This window comes from Hyalella azteca, unplaced genomic scaffold (assembly GCF_000764305.2).
Source record: "Hyalella azteca isolate HAZT.00-mixed unplaced genomic scaffold, Hazt_2.0.2 contig10118, whole genome shotgun sequence".
Classification (NCBI taxonomy): Eukaryota; Metazoa; Arthropoda; class Malacostraca; order Amphipoda; family Hyalellidae; genus Hyalella; species Hyalella azteca.
Genome location: NW_025940165.1, coordinates 83,722 through 102,494, shown reverse-complemented (window position 1 = coordinate 102,494; position 18,773 = coordinate 83,722). Strand labels below are relative to the sequence as shown.

Genomic DNA, 18,773 nt, shown 5'->3' with positions numbered 1-18,773 from the left:
TCATATGCATGATAAGCCCTCATATGCATGATAAGCCCTCATATGCATGATAAGCCCTCATATGCATGATAAGCCCTCATATGCATGATAAGCCTTCATATGCATGATAAGCCTTCATGTGCATGATAAGCCCTCATATGCATGATAAGCCTTCATATGCATGATAAGCTTTCATATGCATGATAAGTCCTCATATGCATGATAAGCCCTCATATTCATGATAAGCCCTCATATGCATGATAAGCTTTCATATGCATGATAAGCCCTCATATGCATGATAAGCCCTCATATTCATGATAAGCCTTCATAAGCATGATAGGCCCTCATATGCATGATAAGCCCTCATAAGCATGATAAGCCCTCATATACATGATAAGCCCTCATATGCATGATTGGCCCTCATATGCATGATAAGCCCTCATAAGCATGATAAGCCCTCATATATATGATAAGCCCTCATATGCATGATAAGCCAACATGTGCATGATAAGACCTCTTATGCATGATGAACCCTCATATACATGATAAGCCCTCATATGCATGATAAGCCCTCATATGCATGATAAGCCCTCATATGCATGATAATCTATCATGATATGATATGATCTATGATCTATGATAAACATACTGCATAATCAAGCCGCTCTCCATGTATGTCCCGCCCACCGATGTGATCGCATTACCGCGGTGCGATGTCTGTGCCGATATTGTGCATCGCTTCGACGCGAATGGATTATATTGTTCGCACAGTGACATACTTTGTTAAAAATAGTAGAAGTGAGTGCGTTAATAAGCTTTTGCGCCGGGCAAAACTGGGTCAGGATGACGCACTTAAGTGCAATATGTGCATTGCTATCGGGACAATGGCTCGCGTATTTTTAGTTTTTGTTCGTAGAATTCATGGAGATATTATATATGGTATATTATACAGAAACTAGATCATGTCTGTTTTCAGGCAGTGGAACAACGTCCTAAAAGACTATTTTTAGCAGGACTATTGTTATACAGCTTCATCTTGCACTGAACATGATTCTGTTGGCCAAGAATTATCGCGCTACCGTTCTGATTCTTTATAAATAACTAAACTATGTAGCAAATATATTGTGTTGCGACATTGCAACCTATAAACAGAATCCTACAAAGCGCTGGTATCAAAAAGAATAATAATATAATTTCGCAGTGCAATGGCACTATTCATTTCATGACGAGATGTTGGACCTGAATATTGCTTTGCGTAATGATATTTATGAATGTTTTTGTGCCAGGGATGCATGTGTAGTGAACATAGAAATGTCCTGGAAAATAAGATCTGTCGTCTGCCTGGCGTTATGTGCACGTAGCGAAGTTAAATTTCTCTTACCGGGAAATACTTGTGCATTACAAAATAGCTGACCTCAAGTAAAATTCTTCATATTAGACTATTCATAGTTTTAGTTCAATTCTAAGATCAATATTATTCTGTACAACGACTCCAATTTTACCCATTGGAAAGTAAATTCGCTTCTGAGTGACTTGTGAATTTAGTTAATCGTAATTCGTCAGCGAATTAAGGTTTCGAAATGGCTTTTAAGCTCAATATTTACACAGTTCTAACGTACCTTAACGGTTAATTTTTGAACAATTTATTGACCGAGTAATCCGGCAGATCTAAGTTCTTAAATCACACTTGCTAAACGTTATGTTGTAATATATAAGTTCGCTGATCAAAAACACACCAAACCAAGTTCGGTATCTCAAGGAACTTAATTTTTCTCGTGTAATACGATGATCCATCAAGTTGCCTGAGCCAAGTTCAAAACTTCAAAAAATCGGACCCTTTTTCGCCAGCGAAAATGTTCAAAATCAATTATTGGAAGGGAGAAGTCAGGCCAATCCTTCTTAAAGTTCGTTGCTTTCAGTTGACAGCTCAGACATCGATCGCTTCCGTTGATCAGAAACGAGCTGCCTTGCTGGACCAGAAAAAATTAAATTAATTAAGTTTTACAAATTAAAAATTGATGGAAAACTTTAAAGTTATATTTTTCCACATTCTTCATAGCGGTAAATAAAAGCAGGGTTAATTTTTTAATAAACGAATGACTTCATATGAAACTTGCATAACACTTGTTCAATACCTGCTTACTTAATAAATAATGCATGTTAACAAATCGCAATTCATTATTTCAACTTGTGAAAAGATCATATAAATTGATAATAACTTCAGAAACCAGGTTCAAGAATATTTTACACACTTTTTCAGTTAATTACGCGCACATTTAGCACGATTGTTGTTCACGAGTAATTGAGTAAGGCTGTAATAATTGACCCAAACTGATGATAATTGATAAACCATAGGAACAGAATATTATGATAAAAACCTACTGATAAAACTTCAAACCGTCGGATGGTTAGACCAAACAATTTAAAAATGATCATTTCCTCACAGTGAAACCATCCCAGTTACAATTTTTCTATCGTGTAACCATCACTATTACAATGGGCCATTGGTTTACCATGCAACAATCCCCATTAAAAATTGTAATTTGTTGACCGTGCAAGCATCCCCTCTAAAATTGACGATGTCGACGATATGCCGAACTAATTGCATTCCTGCGACATGCATCAGGAATGCATCAATGCATCAACGTGCATAAAAATGAAACAATGGATGTGCATCATGAATGAATGCTACCATCGACGTGCATCAAGGGTGAATCAATGCATCGACGTGCATAAAAATGAAACAATGGTTGTGCATCAAGAACGCCACCATCAACGTGCATCAAGAATGCCACCATCGACGTGCATCAAGAATGCCACCATCGACGTGCATCAAGAATGCCACCATCGACGTGCATCAAGAATGCCACCATCGACGTGCGTCAAGAATGCCACCATCAATGTGCATCAAGAATGCCACCATCAACGAGCATCAAGAATGCCACCATCGTCCAGCGTTTTAAATGCAGCGCAACCATGGCAAGGTTTCTGTTGCAAATAAAAGAACGGGATTTAATTGCTTCGTCCATCAGAGCACAATCCTGGAAATCTGTCGGTGTCTCGAATTTCAAGCGCCAATTGACGTGCTTCTAGAATTTTTAAAATTTTTCATCCGGAAGATGAATTAAGGAAATCCAAATGGTAGAAAGATTGTTGTGATATTTACAAGATTAGAGAATCTTTCTATAATATATTCGGCGACCACTGAACAACCGCCAATAAATAATTTTTTGTGTATAATATGTGCCAAAAATAGCAAGAAATGGCTCACCAAAATTGAGTTTATCAGAAGACGATGCTATGTGAGCTATAAAAATCTTTTCTGGTTTTAAATTTTTTAAATAATTAATTTCCATTAATAGCCAGTAAACCAAGCTTTCCTCTAGAGGAAACGTATCTATTTCATGTATCCTATTGATCTATTAAATCACTCAAGTCAGACAATCCTTTCTAAATCATCTATAATAAAATATATATGATGAAAACCACAATTATTTCACACATGATACCAAGCTGATGAAACACCAAACACGCATCGGTAGAGGAATACATACAATCAAAGGACCCAGAACTCAGGGCCCATGCGTCCCGCTGTCCCGACCTACGCAATTTCATTAAGCGGCGCCCGGAAGCCCGTTATCACGCGCCTTGGAACTCTGGGCCTACGCGTCCCGCTGTCCCGACCCGCGCAATTTCATTAAGCGACGCCTCTCTAGAGGAAACGTATCTATTTCATGTATCCTATTGATCTATTAAATCACTCGAGTCAGACAATCCTTTCTAAATCCTCTATAATAAAATGTATACGACGAAAAACACAAGTATTGTGCACAGGATACCAAGCTGATGAAACACCAAACACCCATCGGCAGAGGAATACATACAATCAAAGGGCCCAGAACTCTAGGCCCACGCGTCCCGCTGTCCCGACCCGCGCAATTTCATTAAGCAGACGACGGTTATCACGGCGACCTCTAAATCTTTAAGATAGCATCGCTCTGATAGATCATCGCTGGGCTTCATGATCAATGATGTAACGCAACGATACATACCTTTACCGAATACAATAATTCTACGGATTAGTGTACTTATTAAGTTCACTAATTAAAATTATTAAGTACACTAATCCACGTGTACTTAATAATTAACTGTCCCTTCGTGAATTTACCTAACCCATGTATTTAGCAATATATTTCATTCAGCAGCAATATATTTCATTCAGCAGTAATATATTTCATTCAGCAGCAATCTATTTCATTCAGCAACAATCTATTTCATTCAGCAGCAATATATATCATTCAGCAGCCATATATTTCATTCAGCAGCCATATATATCATTCAGCAGCCATTTATATCATTCAGCAGCAATATATTTCATTCAGCAGCCATATATTTCATTCAGCAGCCATATTTATCATTCAGCAGCCATATATATCATTCAGCAGCAATATATTTCATTCAGCAGCAATATATATCATTCAGCAGCCATATATTTCATTCAGCAGCCATATATTTCATTCAGCAGCCATATATTTCATTCAGCAGCCATATATTTCATTCAGCAACAATATATTTCATTCAGCAGCAATATAAATCATTCAGCAGCCATATATTTCATTCAGCAGCAATATATTTCATTCAGCAGCCATATATTTCATTCAGCAGCCATATATTTCATTCAGCAGCAATATATATCATTCAGCAGCCATANGCCACTGCCACCACCACCATTACCATCACGAAGGTAGTTACTAGCAGAGGTAATCATAAGTAACGCTGTGCCAGCACTAATTAAGCTTGCCCATTTCTTGCCCTTGACGATAGCGGCGCGGCAGTCGTAATTAAGCCAATGTTTGGCCTTGACCTTCATTATTCCAGTCCTTAATTTTCCATAAGAAAATATAAACTGAATTAATTTCATGAATATGCTGTTATTTAATGATTAAGTTCTACGACGGAAGCAACTTGAAGGTTTTAATAGTATTAACGGAAAAGTATAACAAACTGATAAGTATAACTTAGTTTAAAGTAGAGAACGTAGAGCCAATCATATTCTTTTAATCATAATTGGATTTGATTGAAAATTTCTCTTTATTACTGACTTCCTAAACCTGCATTGCTTGTTATGAGTGAAGCTTATGAGGACATTCATACGGTTTGGCGTGCTGCTCCACTACAGCAATTTGACAGACAAAATTACACTGCATGGTCGCTTCAAAATATTGCCGTCTGTAACTCTCATGATTTTATTGTTGCTACTCATGCAAAATTATTATTACGTTTAAATAATTTTTGCACGTCGCTCACCGCTGCTTTTTTCATGCATGAAAAATGTTCAAGCATGATCAATGAAAAATATCATTTTCATTGTCATTTTTAATGTAATTTTTAATTCTTCTTATGAAACCAAATTTTTCAAGTGAAAAAATTCCGTAGACTCAAGATTTAAACACACTGAATATGACTATATCTGTACAGTAAAAGATATTTCGATGTCATATGCATGCACTTTCCTGACTGCATTCAAAGCTCGAGCTATAAATAATATCTTCAATTCATTTATTTCAATTGTTCTTGCTGGCATTTCGTCTAAAATAATATTGCATACAAGTCAGGCATTCCTGCTAGAGTCAACAACAGCAATGCGTTCTCTGGAATAACACCTGCGCTGCATCTCTTGGAATCCACCTCAAGAATTAAACTTATTCAGGAATTTGGAGGCACGACTACTGAAACTTGATGGAACTAAGAAGCAAAAAACAATTCCTGTGGATTGTTGAAGTTTGTAATCAGTGTTGGAGTTTGTGTTGCTAGACGGAGTCGCAACAATTGGGTACACTTCGATACGTGCGCACTGAATATATAAAATAAAGAAATTAAATTCTCGTACTTCATTCAAGTTCCGCCAACGGTTAAAAAAATATTCTGAGAAATTCATGATTTTTTTTACTTAATGGCATGTCTTGCATTTTATTATGGAGTCAGATGATTGCAACATATTTGCTAAGCACGACTAAGCAAAGTCTGTAAATAGAATGAGAATTTATTGATTCATTCGATCCTTTCAACATTGAGAATATTGTTTAGATCCCATTCACAGTAACTTATATAACTCTTATTATTATTTTAAAATACATATCATTATTCAATGATACTGTTATTTGGTAACTTTAATAAGTTCTTCTTATGAAATCCTGAACACGCACAGCCCTATCATGGGTAACTTTATTAAATGTGTTTACGTTTATTGTACGTCCTATTCATAAAAGTTTTTACGTCCTAAACATAAACATGCGTACGCCCTAAACATAAACATAAACATGTGTACGTCCTAAACATAAACATGTGAACGTCCTAAACATAAACATATGTACGTCCTAAACATAAATATGTGTACGTCCTAAGCATAAGCATTTGTACGTCCTAGACATAAACATAACATGTGTACGTCCTAAACATAAACATAAACATGTGTACGTCATAGACATAAACATGTGTACGTCCTAAACATCAACGATGCGAGTTTGTAGATCATGTATATTCAGTACTACTATATAAAAATTGTGTGACTGTATATACTTCGTTTGCATGCGAAGGACAAATTGGTTAACTGATAAAGACATCAAATAGCTTCGGTCAAAGCAGCCAATCAGTATTGGTATTGGAGCGTTTTCTTCCGGTTGCAAAACAAGCTTTAGAAATTGTTTAACATTAGTTAGATCAAAAATGGCATCAAATAGTAGTTATTATAAATTGAACCTTGTTTTCGTTAAAATTTCCAGTATTTATACAGATTCTAGTTAATTAAGGCCATGTTTTACTGTCTAACTTGATGAACAAAATAATAAAAAATGTCGGATAGTTTTTTTGGACGATTAAATGTATTCAAAAAGTAAAACATTTCAATCCTGATTTTTTCAACAATTTTCAAAAAAGTTTCATCACTCTAATATTTATGTACAAATTTGTTACCTGTTATTTAATAAATTTGATTACAAGAGCAGGGCGTCTAAACAAGCCTCGAGAGAACTTAAGCGCGAGTAAGTTATGCAAATGGCAATCCAAGTTTGGTTGTTCGTCCAAAGTTGTCCTGCCAAACTTGGCAGGTCAACTGTCTCGGCAGGAGTCAACGAACTTAAAAAACTTGAATGCGTATATTTAAGCTTTAATATTTGCGAATTTTCTCTGTGTAAAATACCCTTGCACGTTTATGAATCTTGATGTCGCTGAGTTATGAAATTTTTTCGGTATACNCGCCCACTAAGTCTACTCATCATTCAAAGCACACGAAGGAAAGATCTGATGATATACACAAATGAAATCACTTTTATAGACGTACCCAAAAAATTCACGCGCATGAAAGAAAGCTTCACAAAGTAGCATACAAACAAAGTAAAGCTATATAAATATACATATAAAATCTTCACAGAGCCACGCACTCCCGGAAGAAAACTCTACGAAAAAAACACCCACGAAAGAAAGCTCCGCGAAAACACGCTCACGAAAGAATACCCTGCGAAAAAAACACTCACGAAAGAAAGCTCCACAAAAAAAACGCTCACGAAAGAAAGGTCCACAAAAACACGCTCACGAAAGAAAGTAACTATCCGAAGCCACGCACCCCGGAGAAAGCTGCGCATGGTCACGTTGCATCCACACCATCCGCTTGCACTCCAGGATCCGTTGGCTCGTTAATGGCCGCTTCCACTAATTGATTTCGACCGTCGGACCGTGGGCCGTTCCGCCTAACCTGCAACCAACGACCCCACTCAAAAAAATATCTGAAACTTTGTCTCAATATCGATGCGCTTCATACCCTTTTGTGGGCCGTCCTGACACAGTTTAGCCCGGCAATAGGACGTATCAGCGCTACATGCGGAGAGGGTGTCGCTATTAAGACAATTTGTTTCAGTCATTCCTTTGAGTGTGTATACAAATAATCTTCGTGTTCTGGACGGCAATGTTAATTCCATTAGTGTAGGTTTCCTTGTTATTTTATTGGGCTATGAAATTCCAATAACACTTGTGATGGCGACAATGTCTTTGCAGTGCTCGTTTTGATGTCATCAAATTCGGCGGTGTTTTAAAAGGCATTCGGTACTTTTTAGCATTCGTAATCGAATGCTAAAAATTGGCAGTTTGGATAACTACACTAATTTTAATTAAAAACCCTTGAATTTCTTCGTGTGCTTGTTTTTTTAATTTACATAGTTTTCTTGTTTGATTAAATCATCAGATAAAATTTGTTTTAATAGTTGACATTTAATCTGGTTGAATTTGAGCATCAATTGCAGCTTATCATGGTAATAAATTCAAGATTTCATCAACTAAAGTCCATTGCTCCTCTATTTCTTTTCTAATGTAATTTTATTAATTTTGTTTTTTTTTTCGTATCTCCCTGCAACCGCCCACGAATGAACTAAAGCGAAATAATGAGACCTCTCTTTAGTTTCAAAATAGTTACAGATATTTTTAGACCTTCATATATCAATCATCTACCTTATTTCGATTTACGAGGGAAAACATCCACTAAACAAGGACCGGCCAATCGCTGGCCATCCAGAGGCTCTCTGTCCTGTGCGTTCAAATAAGAGGTATTTGCCTTTGATTAATCAACGACATGCATGCAAATGAGCTTTTGAATAGCAAACAAATTGTCACCATACAGCGTATTTCAATGTATGGCTATGATATACCTCAGTGTATGCCCGGCTTATTGAGTCCTGACAAACTAAACACGCTGTGAATGCATACTGAAAATTGTCGAAATATCTTACACACAATTTAAATTCGTTGACTGAAAAAGAAATGAAAGGACCAAAACATTCATGCCGAAATATTTTTCGTGCAGTTATTCAGAATAGCGAGCTAAGGTATAAAATTCAGTTACTAAAAGTCGTTTATAATATCACTTCGGCAAAGTAAGTTCGTAATAAAGCTTCTGCGATTTGTCATAGAGTTTATCTCCTGGGAGCCATAACCTTCACAAACACGGTGCTGAACTGCACAGGCTTGTTGTAATACTGATGAGAAGATCATGTTCGTGGAATTAAAAAGTTATTTTACGAGAATGAAGCAATTCAGAGCAAGGAACGCGAGGTTGGGGAATTACAAGCCATGCAACGTTTCCCTAAGGAGTCTTTCATGGCTGCAGGGAAGCTAGTATGGCCTTGTCAGAGCGCTAGCGTTTAACCTAGAAAAAGAAATGCAATTTTTCACAAAAATTCGAAGATATTTCTTCAGCCTATGCTTAGTTATAATTTGCGATCTAATATAATTTACTGTCCTAAATATTAACAAACTTTTGATTGGGTGAATTTATGCTTTGCAAATAGACATAATCGCAAATGTATAAATTGAGATCCAAGACATAAATTGTACGTCTTGAACCACACCCTGCATATCAAGCACTATAATTATGACAAGTAAGCACTAGATCATATCTTATTACGATCTACATATACAGGAACTGCAATATTATTTTTCATGAAATCCGTTAACTTAGAGCAGAGTTTCAAGCGAAGATAGCTTTTTGACAGTATACGTCACATAATGCAATTGAACGTTTGCGGAATCTGCACTGAAAGTGTTATAAAATAATTCCTCCACAATGAGTGTGTTATATAATAACTATTTTACACTTAGTGCGTTATATAATTACTCCACTGTTCTGACTTTGTTTGAAAATAATTTATCTATACTGAACGCAGTTTATAATAGTTCTTCGACATTGAGAGTAGAATATTTATCAATCCTTCAACACTGAGATTATTATGTGATACCCAGCAGGCGATGTCTGGTTGAAGCAACGTTGAAACAGCAAAACTCATAAGGTTGAAATAACGTTGAATATTAGTTTAGAATGAAAATCAAATCAATGGTATTTTTTCAACGTTGAAATCGCGTTGACATCTCATGGTGAAATCGTGAATGCGATTTCAAAATTAGAATTTAACGCAATTTTAACGTTGAAATAACGTCGAAATATACGGCGTTGAAAAAATGACGTTGATTCAATTTTCTTTTTAAACTAAAGTGCAACGTCATTTCAACGTGAGATTTGTTGTTTCAAAGTTGATTTAACGTGTCATTTGCCTGCTGATTAATTTCCCTATACTGAGTGCAGTTCTTCATAGTTCTTCGACGTTGAAAATAGAATATATTAGTCCCTCTGCACTGAGCGTGCTATATAAAGCCTATCGTGTCATGCCTACAAGGATGTTCACTACTCAGCTCAGCACAGCGCTGCTGTACTTCTAAGCCGTCTGCTAATTATCACAAAGGAAACAAGGCTACGACGCTATAATAGGGATTATTGAAGTGATCATTACTGTGAAGCAGCTCCATGCCGTGTGTTCTTGTTTTAAATGACCGTTGTTAGTGCAATACTGTTCTAAAATTAATCTTATGACAGTCATTTATGCTCATTATGATCACTAATTAATCCTTGTCACACTATTTTTATTATTAACTAAATTGAAACATCCCTCTTGCTGTCAGAAAATAAAGTTGTCGAAATTTTCGATTTATTTCATTGTGTAACCAAACAATAATTTACATTCTCTGCCGAGATGCAGACATCCTTTCTGAACGGAAAATGCGGTCATAAAAACGTAGCGAGTTTTGTGCGGTGAACGTAGTTCCCTCGCAAGGTAAACAAGCTGAGGGAATTGTGCTTGCGGTGCGCGCATCCAAGCGTGGCTTGCCCTCTCTGCTTCGACGCATCATGCATAGTAATTTGTTTGGGTGACTCACATAAATATACTAGCAAAACCTAATTAATGTCTGTAGATTGTTAATTAATACCCGAAATATGTACGAGGTAATTTGTTTGGGTGACTCACATAAATATACTAGCAAAACCTAATTAATGTCCGTAGATTGTTAATTAATACCAAAAATGTAGGAGGTAATTTGTTTGGGTGACTCACATAAATCTACTAGCAAAACCTAATTAATGTCTGTAGATTGTTAATTAATACCCAAAAATATGTAAGGTAATTTGTTTGAGTGACTCGCATTAATATGCTAGCAAAGCCTAATTAATGTTAGTAGATTGTTAATTAATACCCAAAACATGTACGAGGTAATTTGTTTGGGTGACTCACATAAATATACTAGCAAAGCCTAATTGATGTCCATAGATTCTTAATTAATACCCTAAAATTTATTATTTAATTTATCTGAGTGACTCACATATATATACCAGCAAAGCCTAATTAATACCCTTAGAATGTTAATTAATGTACGAAAAATGTACGATGTAATTTGTTTGGGTGACAAACATATGTATGCATATGAGAGAAAAATTTATAATTACTCATGAGCTTATAAGATATTTTGTTTGTGTGACTCATTAATCAGCTACAAATTATTTAATAACCGTGAATTGTGTGAATTTATTTTTAAGTTAAGCTTTTCTATTTCAGTTCAAAGAACATTAATTGAAAACAATTCTAAATTGAAAACGAAAGCTTTATGCTTTTTGAAACTTGAATAACTTATAATGAAAAATTAAATAACAAACCAATCACTAGCATTAGAAAAAATAATTTAACTTCTTTTTTCTGGCTTCGAGCGCTAGAAACAGCAACTAAATTTTCCTTCAATACCAAATATCCAAATATATTTCCATGAATGAGGCGAGAATTCCATAGTGCAATGAAAATATGCACACCGAAAATAAATCATTTCTATGTGAATTAAGAATGTGTCATTTTATTAAAGCCCATAAATAAATTATGAAATATCATTTTTTAATGAAGCGTATATATGAATTAAGAATTTCATTGTAGAGAACCCCATATACGACTTAAGAATATTATTGTAATAAATGCAAACCTGAATTAAGAATATCTTTGTAAGTAGCGCATACATGATATTAGAACACAATTTATAAGAAGCGCATTTGTGAATAAAAAATATCATTCTAAAGGAGTCCATATATGTAATAATATCATTGCAATGAAGCTTGTTTCCAGCGACAGTTGTCGTTCCAGTTGAGTTAGGCACGCTAATAAGAACCTGAACGTTGTCGAGCCAATTACTGTCAACGTAACTTGACCGGAAAAGTTCGTAACTTTACGGCAAGTTCTGAGCGAGATGCTCAGTACTGCCGCATCACTCAAAAAACTTGCCGTCATTTCCGGTTGTTCAGTTATCAAGGCCAGCGTTTTAATGAAACTGAATTAATGAAATTTAAGATTGATTAGATATTACTGGAGAAAGAATATTGACCAACAATTTATAATTTGTTTACAAAAAAGTTTAAGATATAAAGGCAATGTTACCATTATTTTAAGTCAATAATTTTTGACACGAAATGAGCAGCATTTAACAACCCATTGAATATTAGCGTTGTTACATGGAGCTTTAATATTAGCCACAATAAATAAGTATGCGTGATAACTCGCATATAGAATTCTTATAGTTATCATTGATTCAAAAGAAATAAAATATCATATTTTATTTTAAAATCATAATTTGTAGGAACTTGGCATCGACAAGCAGTAATAACAGCAAGCAATACACAATATTGCTTGCTCTAACAGCAGGAGTGACAGCAATACGATGATATGACTTCAACAGAAACTGCAGCAGCACTAACTGAAAAATTAAATAACAAACCAATCACTAGCATTATTAAGTATGCGTGATAACTCGCATATAGAATTCTTATAGTTATCATTGATTCAAAAGAAATAAAATATCATATTTTATTTTAAAATCATAATTTGTGACAACTAGGCATCGAGAAACAGTAATAACAGCAATCAGAATCAGTAATGCTAGTCATTAGTAATTATTGAATCAGTAAGAGTTAGTAGCAATAAAATTAGAAGAAACAGTGTTATAGTGGCTCTCAGTTCATCAGTAAGAATCTACATACACACAGAAAAATTGATGATACGTTGTCCAAATAACAATGTATTTTTGTTCTTGTGTGGGTCATCTTGACCCAGTTTGGCCCGGAACAAAGACATATCAGTGCTACACGAAGCAAGCTTGTCGCTATTTGGACGATACAACCCATCAATTTTTCAGAGTACAGCATCATCAATTTACAATTAATTTAAAGGCAATAGTGATAACGGCACTCGATAGTTACAGCAGCATGCTTTCACTTCATCATCAGCAAAGTACGCTGTAGCAATCATCTCCGTATCAACAGAAGTTACCACTTGTTCAACGGTTCATCTTAATTGTCCTCAAATTGCTTGACTTAACGAGCTTCAAGTTCCGCATTCCTGCCCCGCGTCTGAGCTAAAGCATGCGACGTTATAGCCATTGCGAAACTACTAAGGCATCGCATTAATTAAGTCCGTGGACTTAACGAATGTTTTTGGCTGCTTGCCGTGGACGTTGCAAAGCACAAACAAGCGCTTTTGTTATTCTGACTAGCATTTGGTTAAGCATTCGTTCTTATATAATAAATAAAATCTTTAAACTTCGACGCAATAAAAGTGTATTTGACGTAAACTTTGGCGCAATAGACGTGTATTTGACGTAAACTTCGACGCCATGGAAAAACATAAGCTATACGTTAAACAAGTCACGATGGCAACTTGTTGATTATAGATTCGCCACGAAACATAAAAGAATCGATCATAAGAAAAATAACGACGAACAACGAATTAACGATTTCATTCGTTCGGTAGCGTGTGGTCATAAAAATTGAACACCGACACTTTGATATATATGCAAATCATCATATGCAAATCCGATATGAAAACCTTCATCAAAAATGAAAATATTGTAAAGTTAATTATTAATATATTCGTTATTATTTTTTACGAAGAAACATCAAAACTGAACCATCGGTTTCGGGATTTGCACATTCAGCCTCTCAATGGCGAGGTCTGCTACGCTTGCGATTCTCTTCAACGTTGCACTAATTCCTTGATTTTGTGTCAATTATTTTCGAAAGCGACACTAATTAAATTATTATGTGTCAATTATTTTCGAAGGCGACGCTAATTAAAGTAATTGAGGTCATGGACTTCACGCGGTGACTTCTTCGAGACAAAGTTGGTCGTCAAGTTACGTCGCCTGATGGGATAATTACCTTCCGGTCTGAGCGATAAATACGTCCCGGTATATGGGATAAATATTTCCCGGTCTGGGCGATAAATACGTCCTGGTATATGGGATGAATTCCCTCCCGGTCTGAGCGATAAATACGTCCTGGTATATGGGATAAATACCTCCCGGTCTTAGGTATAAATACCTGCCGGTCTGAGGTATAAATACCTGCCGGTCTGAGGTATATATTCCGTCTGGTCTAAGGGGTTAATATCTTCCTGTCTAAGGAATACATACCGTACGGTCCTAGAGATAGATACCTGCCTATCGAAGGAATAAATACTACCTGGTCTTAGAGATAAATGCATCCCGGTCTAAGGGATAGGCTCTTCCCGGTCCAAGGGATTAATACCTTTCATCGTGAGATATAAATACCTCCCTGTCTTAGGGATTAATACATTCCGGTCTAAGAGATAAATATCTCATGGCCCTAGGGATAAATACCTCCCAGTCTTTTAATATCCAAAAAAGGGCGATATTGAACTTAGTAGGCGAGAGGGATATATCCTAACAATAATAAATGCAATAGACGAATAGGCTTTAGAATTATTGATTGATTCATCAAGTGGCCGTAAGTGTTGAATTTTTGATGAAATTTTCTGCGTAGGGCCTTGGGCAATCAATCTCATAAATTTTGAGCGAGCTTTCATTTATTCTACGTTTATTAACAATTTTTCCTCGATGATTTGTTTCAAGAATGTTTTCAAACCTTTTTGAATGATCAGCCTAATGATGTTTTGAGAATCAGATGAGTTACTCGCCTGAAAAACTTCCTATAAAGTTCATTTTGTGGAGAGCAAAAAGTAATTAACTGAAGTGATGAGGGTTTGGTGGAAAAGCCGCTACTCGTTCAGAGTTACCCTCGTCTTCACCAAAGACACAGTTAATTTATACCACGGTAATAATATAAAATATTATATAAAAAGTAATATATGCATGGTGTATATTTTTATATTGTATACTTTTAATATATACATTAATTTAAAATTTTATTTTATCCACAAAAGAAGAAACATATAAAATTTAAACAACTAATATAAACCGTTTCGTGAAAATTTCTTAATTTTCTTATGGTAATTCTACAAATATAAATTTACACATTATTTAAGAGATTATTTGGTTGCTTGAAATCATATAGCAATACATGCGTTTTCATGTTAACAGTTCTCACATTTTTTGGCGTGAGAATGAAATCAACTGAAGGGAGATACAAATGTACATGTGGCTCGATTGATTAATATAATGAATATTCATTATTCATCTGCCATTCATGATTCAACTGATATGCATGAATTCGATTCATTACTGACACCTGCAATAAATCGAATGGATACATCTTCTGTGTTGACAAAATGATTGAATGACGTCTTCGCATTTATTATTTTTCCGAAGAAATTAAATACTTTTAAAAATATTAATAAATATATATTGCTAAAATGATAAAAAGTTCCAAGGATTTCTGGTAGTAACATAGCCATGAGAAAATTTTTCGGCTCCTAACCATATTCACTTGGAAGAATTTGTCTTTTTAGTACGATGTCTATATATCCGATAAAATTTTTAGAAAAACAAACAACTAAACTGAAGCATAGAAAGTAACAAGTTACATCACTTGATATCCGAATGACTCGAAAGAAATTAAATCATAATTTCTGGTAATTTATTTTTGTGTAAATATTCTTATAAGTACAAAATTTGTGCACTAATCGACCAGTCATTTTGCCTAACAACAAGTCGCTCATCAAGCGCTAAATTATGACCGAAGAATTCCAGGCAGCGAGACCATTGCACTGAAATGTCGGAAATTGACAGTACTGCTTCCGATCGGGTCTAACTGATGGGTCTAGACTGTAGGTCTAACTGGCTCGTCTATCCAACTGGTTTAGTCGTCGGGTCTAACTGGCGGGTACAGCTCGGGGGTCTAGACGATGGGTCAACCCGATTGGTCTAACTAGGCGAGTCAAACTGCATGGTGCGTCTAGCAGGCGGGTCTAGCTGGCTGGTCTAGCTGGAGGCTGGTACTGGTGGTCAACTAACTACTGGAATAATTGCAGTAACTAACAAGTAACTCAACTCAGATATAATTACTGTATAATCAATTGTGTCATATATATAATAATCCTACTTGTTTAAAAATTTCCATTCAATTCATTTGTCGCATTTTTCCATCATACTCCCCACTTAACTTATGACTTGAAATTCTTAATTCAATTCGCATATTTTTTTCGAATTTGGCTATACTGGATATTTTAAGGCTTATTTTTTTTATTCACAAACTATTGACATATATCTAGTTCGAAATTCCTGTGACGGATGAATGTGCATTTTTAATTTTTCTTAATTTAATCCATAAACTTTTTTGCGTTCCGAAACTGAGTTTTGTAGATTATAATATTATGAAGATATGCATTTTTTAATAATTTCTACCGTTGCCATTTCACAGAGCATAAATTTGTCGCTGTGAGATAATAATAGCTGCCGAACTCCATTAATCGATTTAATCAAAATTTTTACATTAAAATATGAGAGAAACAATCAAATAGATTAATCTAGAAGCATAAATAAATTTACTATTCTTCACTTGCTGCTCGTGACCAAGAGATGCTGCGATCTGTTCAAGAGGGACGTCCTAGCAAAGTGTGACTGGAGGCACCACTTGCACACCCTCACTCGCCCAGTGCCGCAGCGCTACTGACAATTTGCTGGCTTTACTCTCACTATAAGAGACGATCTTATACCCGAAGAGGTCATTGTTCTCGCGGGTCAAAGCACCCCGATCGCCAGTCGCCATCGTTCATCAAAGTCGCCACGGGATAAAATAGCCCCGAATTCCTGTAAAACTTTTCAATAGATCGTAAATTATGACATGGTGAACTTTGGATATCTATAACTCATGTCAAGCGGTAGGGAAATTTTGTACAGAGGAACGGAAATCGAGGAAAGGAAGCGGAGACCAAAATTTTTTGCTCACAGAACATTGAGGATTTTTATTTGACGGTTACAATGCCTTAATGTGCAAAAAAGCGCTTTCAAAGGTGTACGAGTATGAAGGAATGCTTGATATATAGCAACCTCGCGAAAGCGATGTTTATTTTGTTCGTTATCAACTAACAAGGAACTATTTTCCCTCCAAGGAAATCTATCATTAATTTTGCCTATATTCCGAGATACGTACTGATGTAAAAATAACACGAATATATTATTTACAAGACATTCCCAAATTTCGGAAAATCTCAATTGAATAATATTTTATTCAAAAGGAATTCGCAAAAAAATCCGTTTATAAGATCTTAAATTATTTTAAGAATCCTTCGATGCAAGGATATTCGCACCACATATACTCAGAAATATTATTGGATCATTTTGTCAAAACAGTGACACACATTCTTAACCCTCGGCACAAGCCGATATCGGCCCGTAGCATTGCTACCCCTGCCCTTTTGCCGCGCCAAACTTGGTTAGAATCCCTCGCGCAAGGTTAGAAAGTGCATCGTAATTTGGACAAATTCTCACTCATTTCTCATAGATGACATCTTGGTATTCGGAATAGCGAACTCTCGTGTCATCCACTGGCGGTCCATCAATACAATTGTGTGCTCAAGGCATTGGGATTCCGCGCCCGCGTTGTCTCAGCAGATCGACTCTTCCGTAAACGTGTGTCGTAAGTGTCACAAGTGTAGCAAGTGTAGCAAGTGTTGCAAGTGTCGCAAGTGTCGCAAGTGTCGCAAGTGTCGCAAGTGTCGCAAGTGTCGCAAATGTCGCAAGTGTCGCAAGTGTCGCAAGTGTCGCAAGTGTAGCAAGTGTCGCAAGTGTCGCAAGTGTCGCAAGTGTCGCAAGTGTCACAAGTGTCGCAAGTGTCGCAAGTGTCGCAAGTGTCGCAGGTGTAGCAAGTGTCGCAAGTGTCGCAAGTGTCGCACGTGAATAAAGTTGCACGTGTAGCAAGTTGCAGTAAAGTTGTGCGTGTGGCTAGTGGCAATAAAGTTGCATATGTGGCTGGTGGTAGTAAAGTTGTGCGTCTGGCAAGTGGCAGTAAAATTTTGCATGTTGCAAGTGACAGTAAAGTGCTATGCGATATCGTGCGTAATGACATATTCGGTCCAGAATTCGTCATTGGGCGATACAAAAACCATTTGCACGGATTATATGTCGTTTTCGATTAAATTCCATATTACTTTTAGCGTTGTAATACATTTTTCTTGGTGCAAAAGATTATCAAAACCCTTTTATTATGAATAATTTTGCACGTCCTCCCAAGAATTTCCGATGCAACGGCTCATTCACAATTGGTATTTATGTAACGACCGAATATTGGTAAGTAGCTTGCAAAATAATCCTTTCAGAAGTTGCTTTAGCTTGTACAGATCTCTCGAAGAATATATTTTTTTCCTATCTTATGAAAACAGAATTGTTTTGTTGGTCTTTGATATTATGTTGGTTAAAATTATGTGAATTTTGTAAAATTATTTTTATTCCTGCAAGGACCTCACACTCGGAAAAATTTTGAAACTTTGTCTAAATTGCGATGCACTTCTTATCATGTAGTGGCAAAAGACGTACCAGTACTACATGCAGTAAGTGTTGCATTATATTGAAAAAATAATCTGTTCATTTGTCTGCGTTTAGCAACTCCCGAGCCCAGAGTTCCAACATGAGAGCCTTGAGCATCATCAGGCACTGCATTTGCTTGAAATCAAACGAGGCATTTGCATGGC

At 36.0% G+C, this 18,773-nt stretch overlaps 1 protein-coding gene across 1 annotated transcript in view; it reads left to right on the top strand.

Moving 5' to 3' along the window:
- The window catches only part of LOC108679824 (uncharacterized protein DDB_G0287625-like), a 19,805-nt gene extending 1,823 nt beyond the window's left edge, over positions 1–17,982 (top strand). Inside the window, exon 3 of the mRNA XM_018168552.1 lies at positions 17,588–17,982. Within this exon, the coding sequence (XP_018024041.1) occupies positions 17,588–17,982 (395 nt within the window). The remainder of the gene's footprint in view (positions 1–17,587) is intronic.
- The last annotated feature ends 791 nt before the right edge of the window (positions 17,983–18,773 follow it).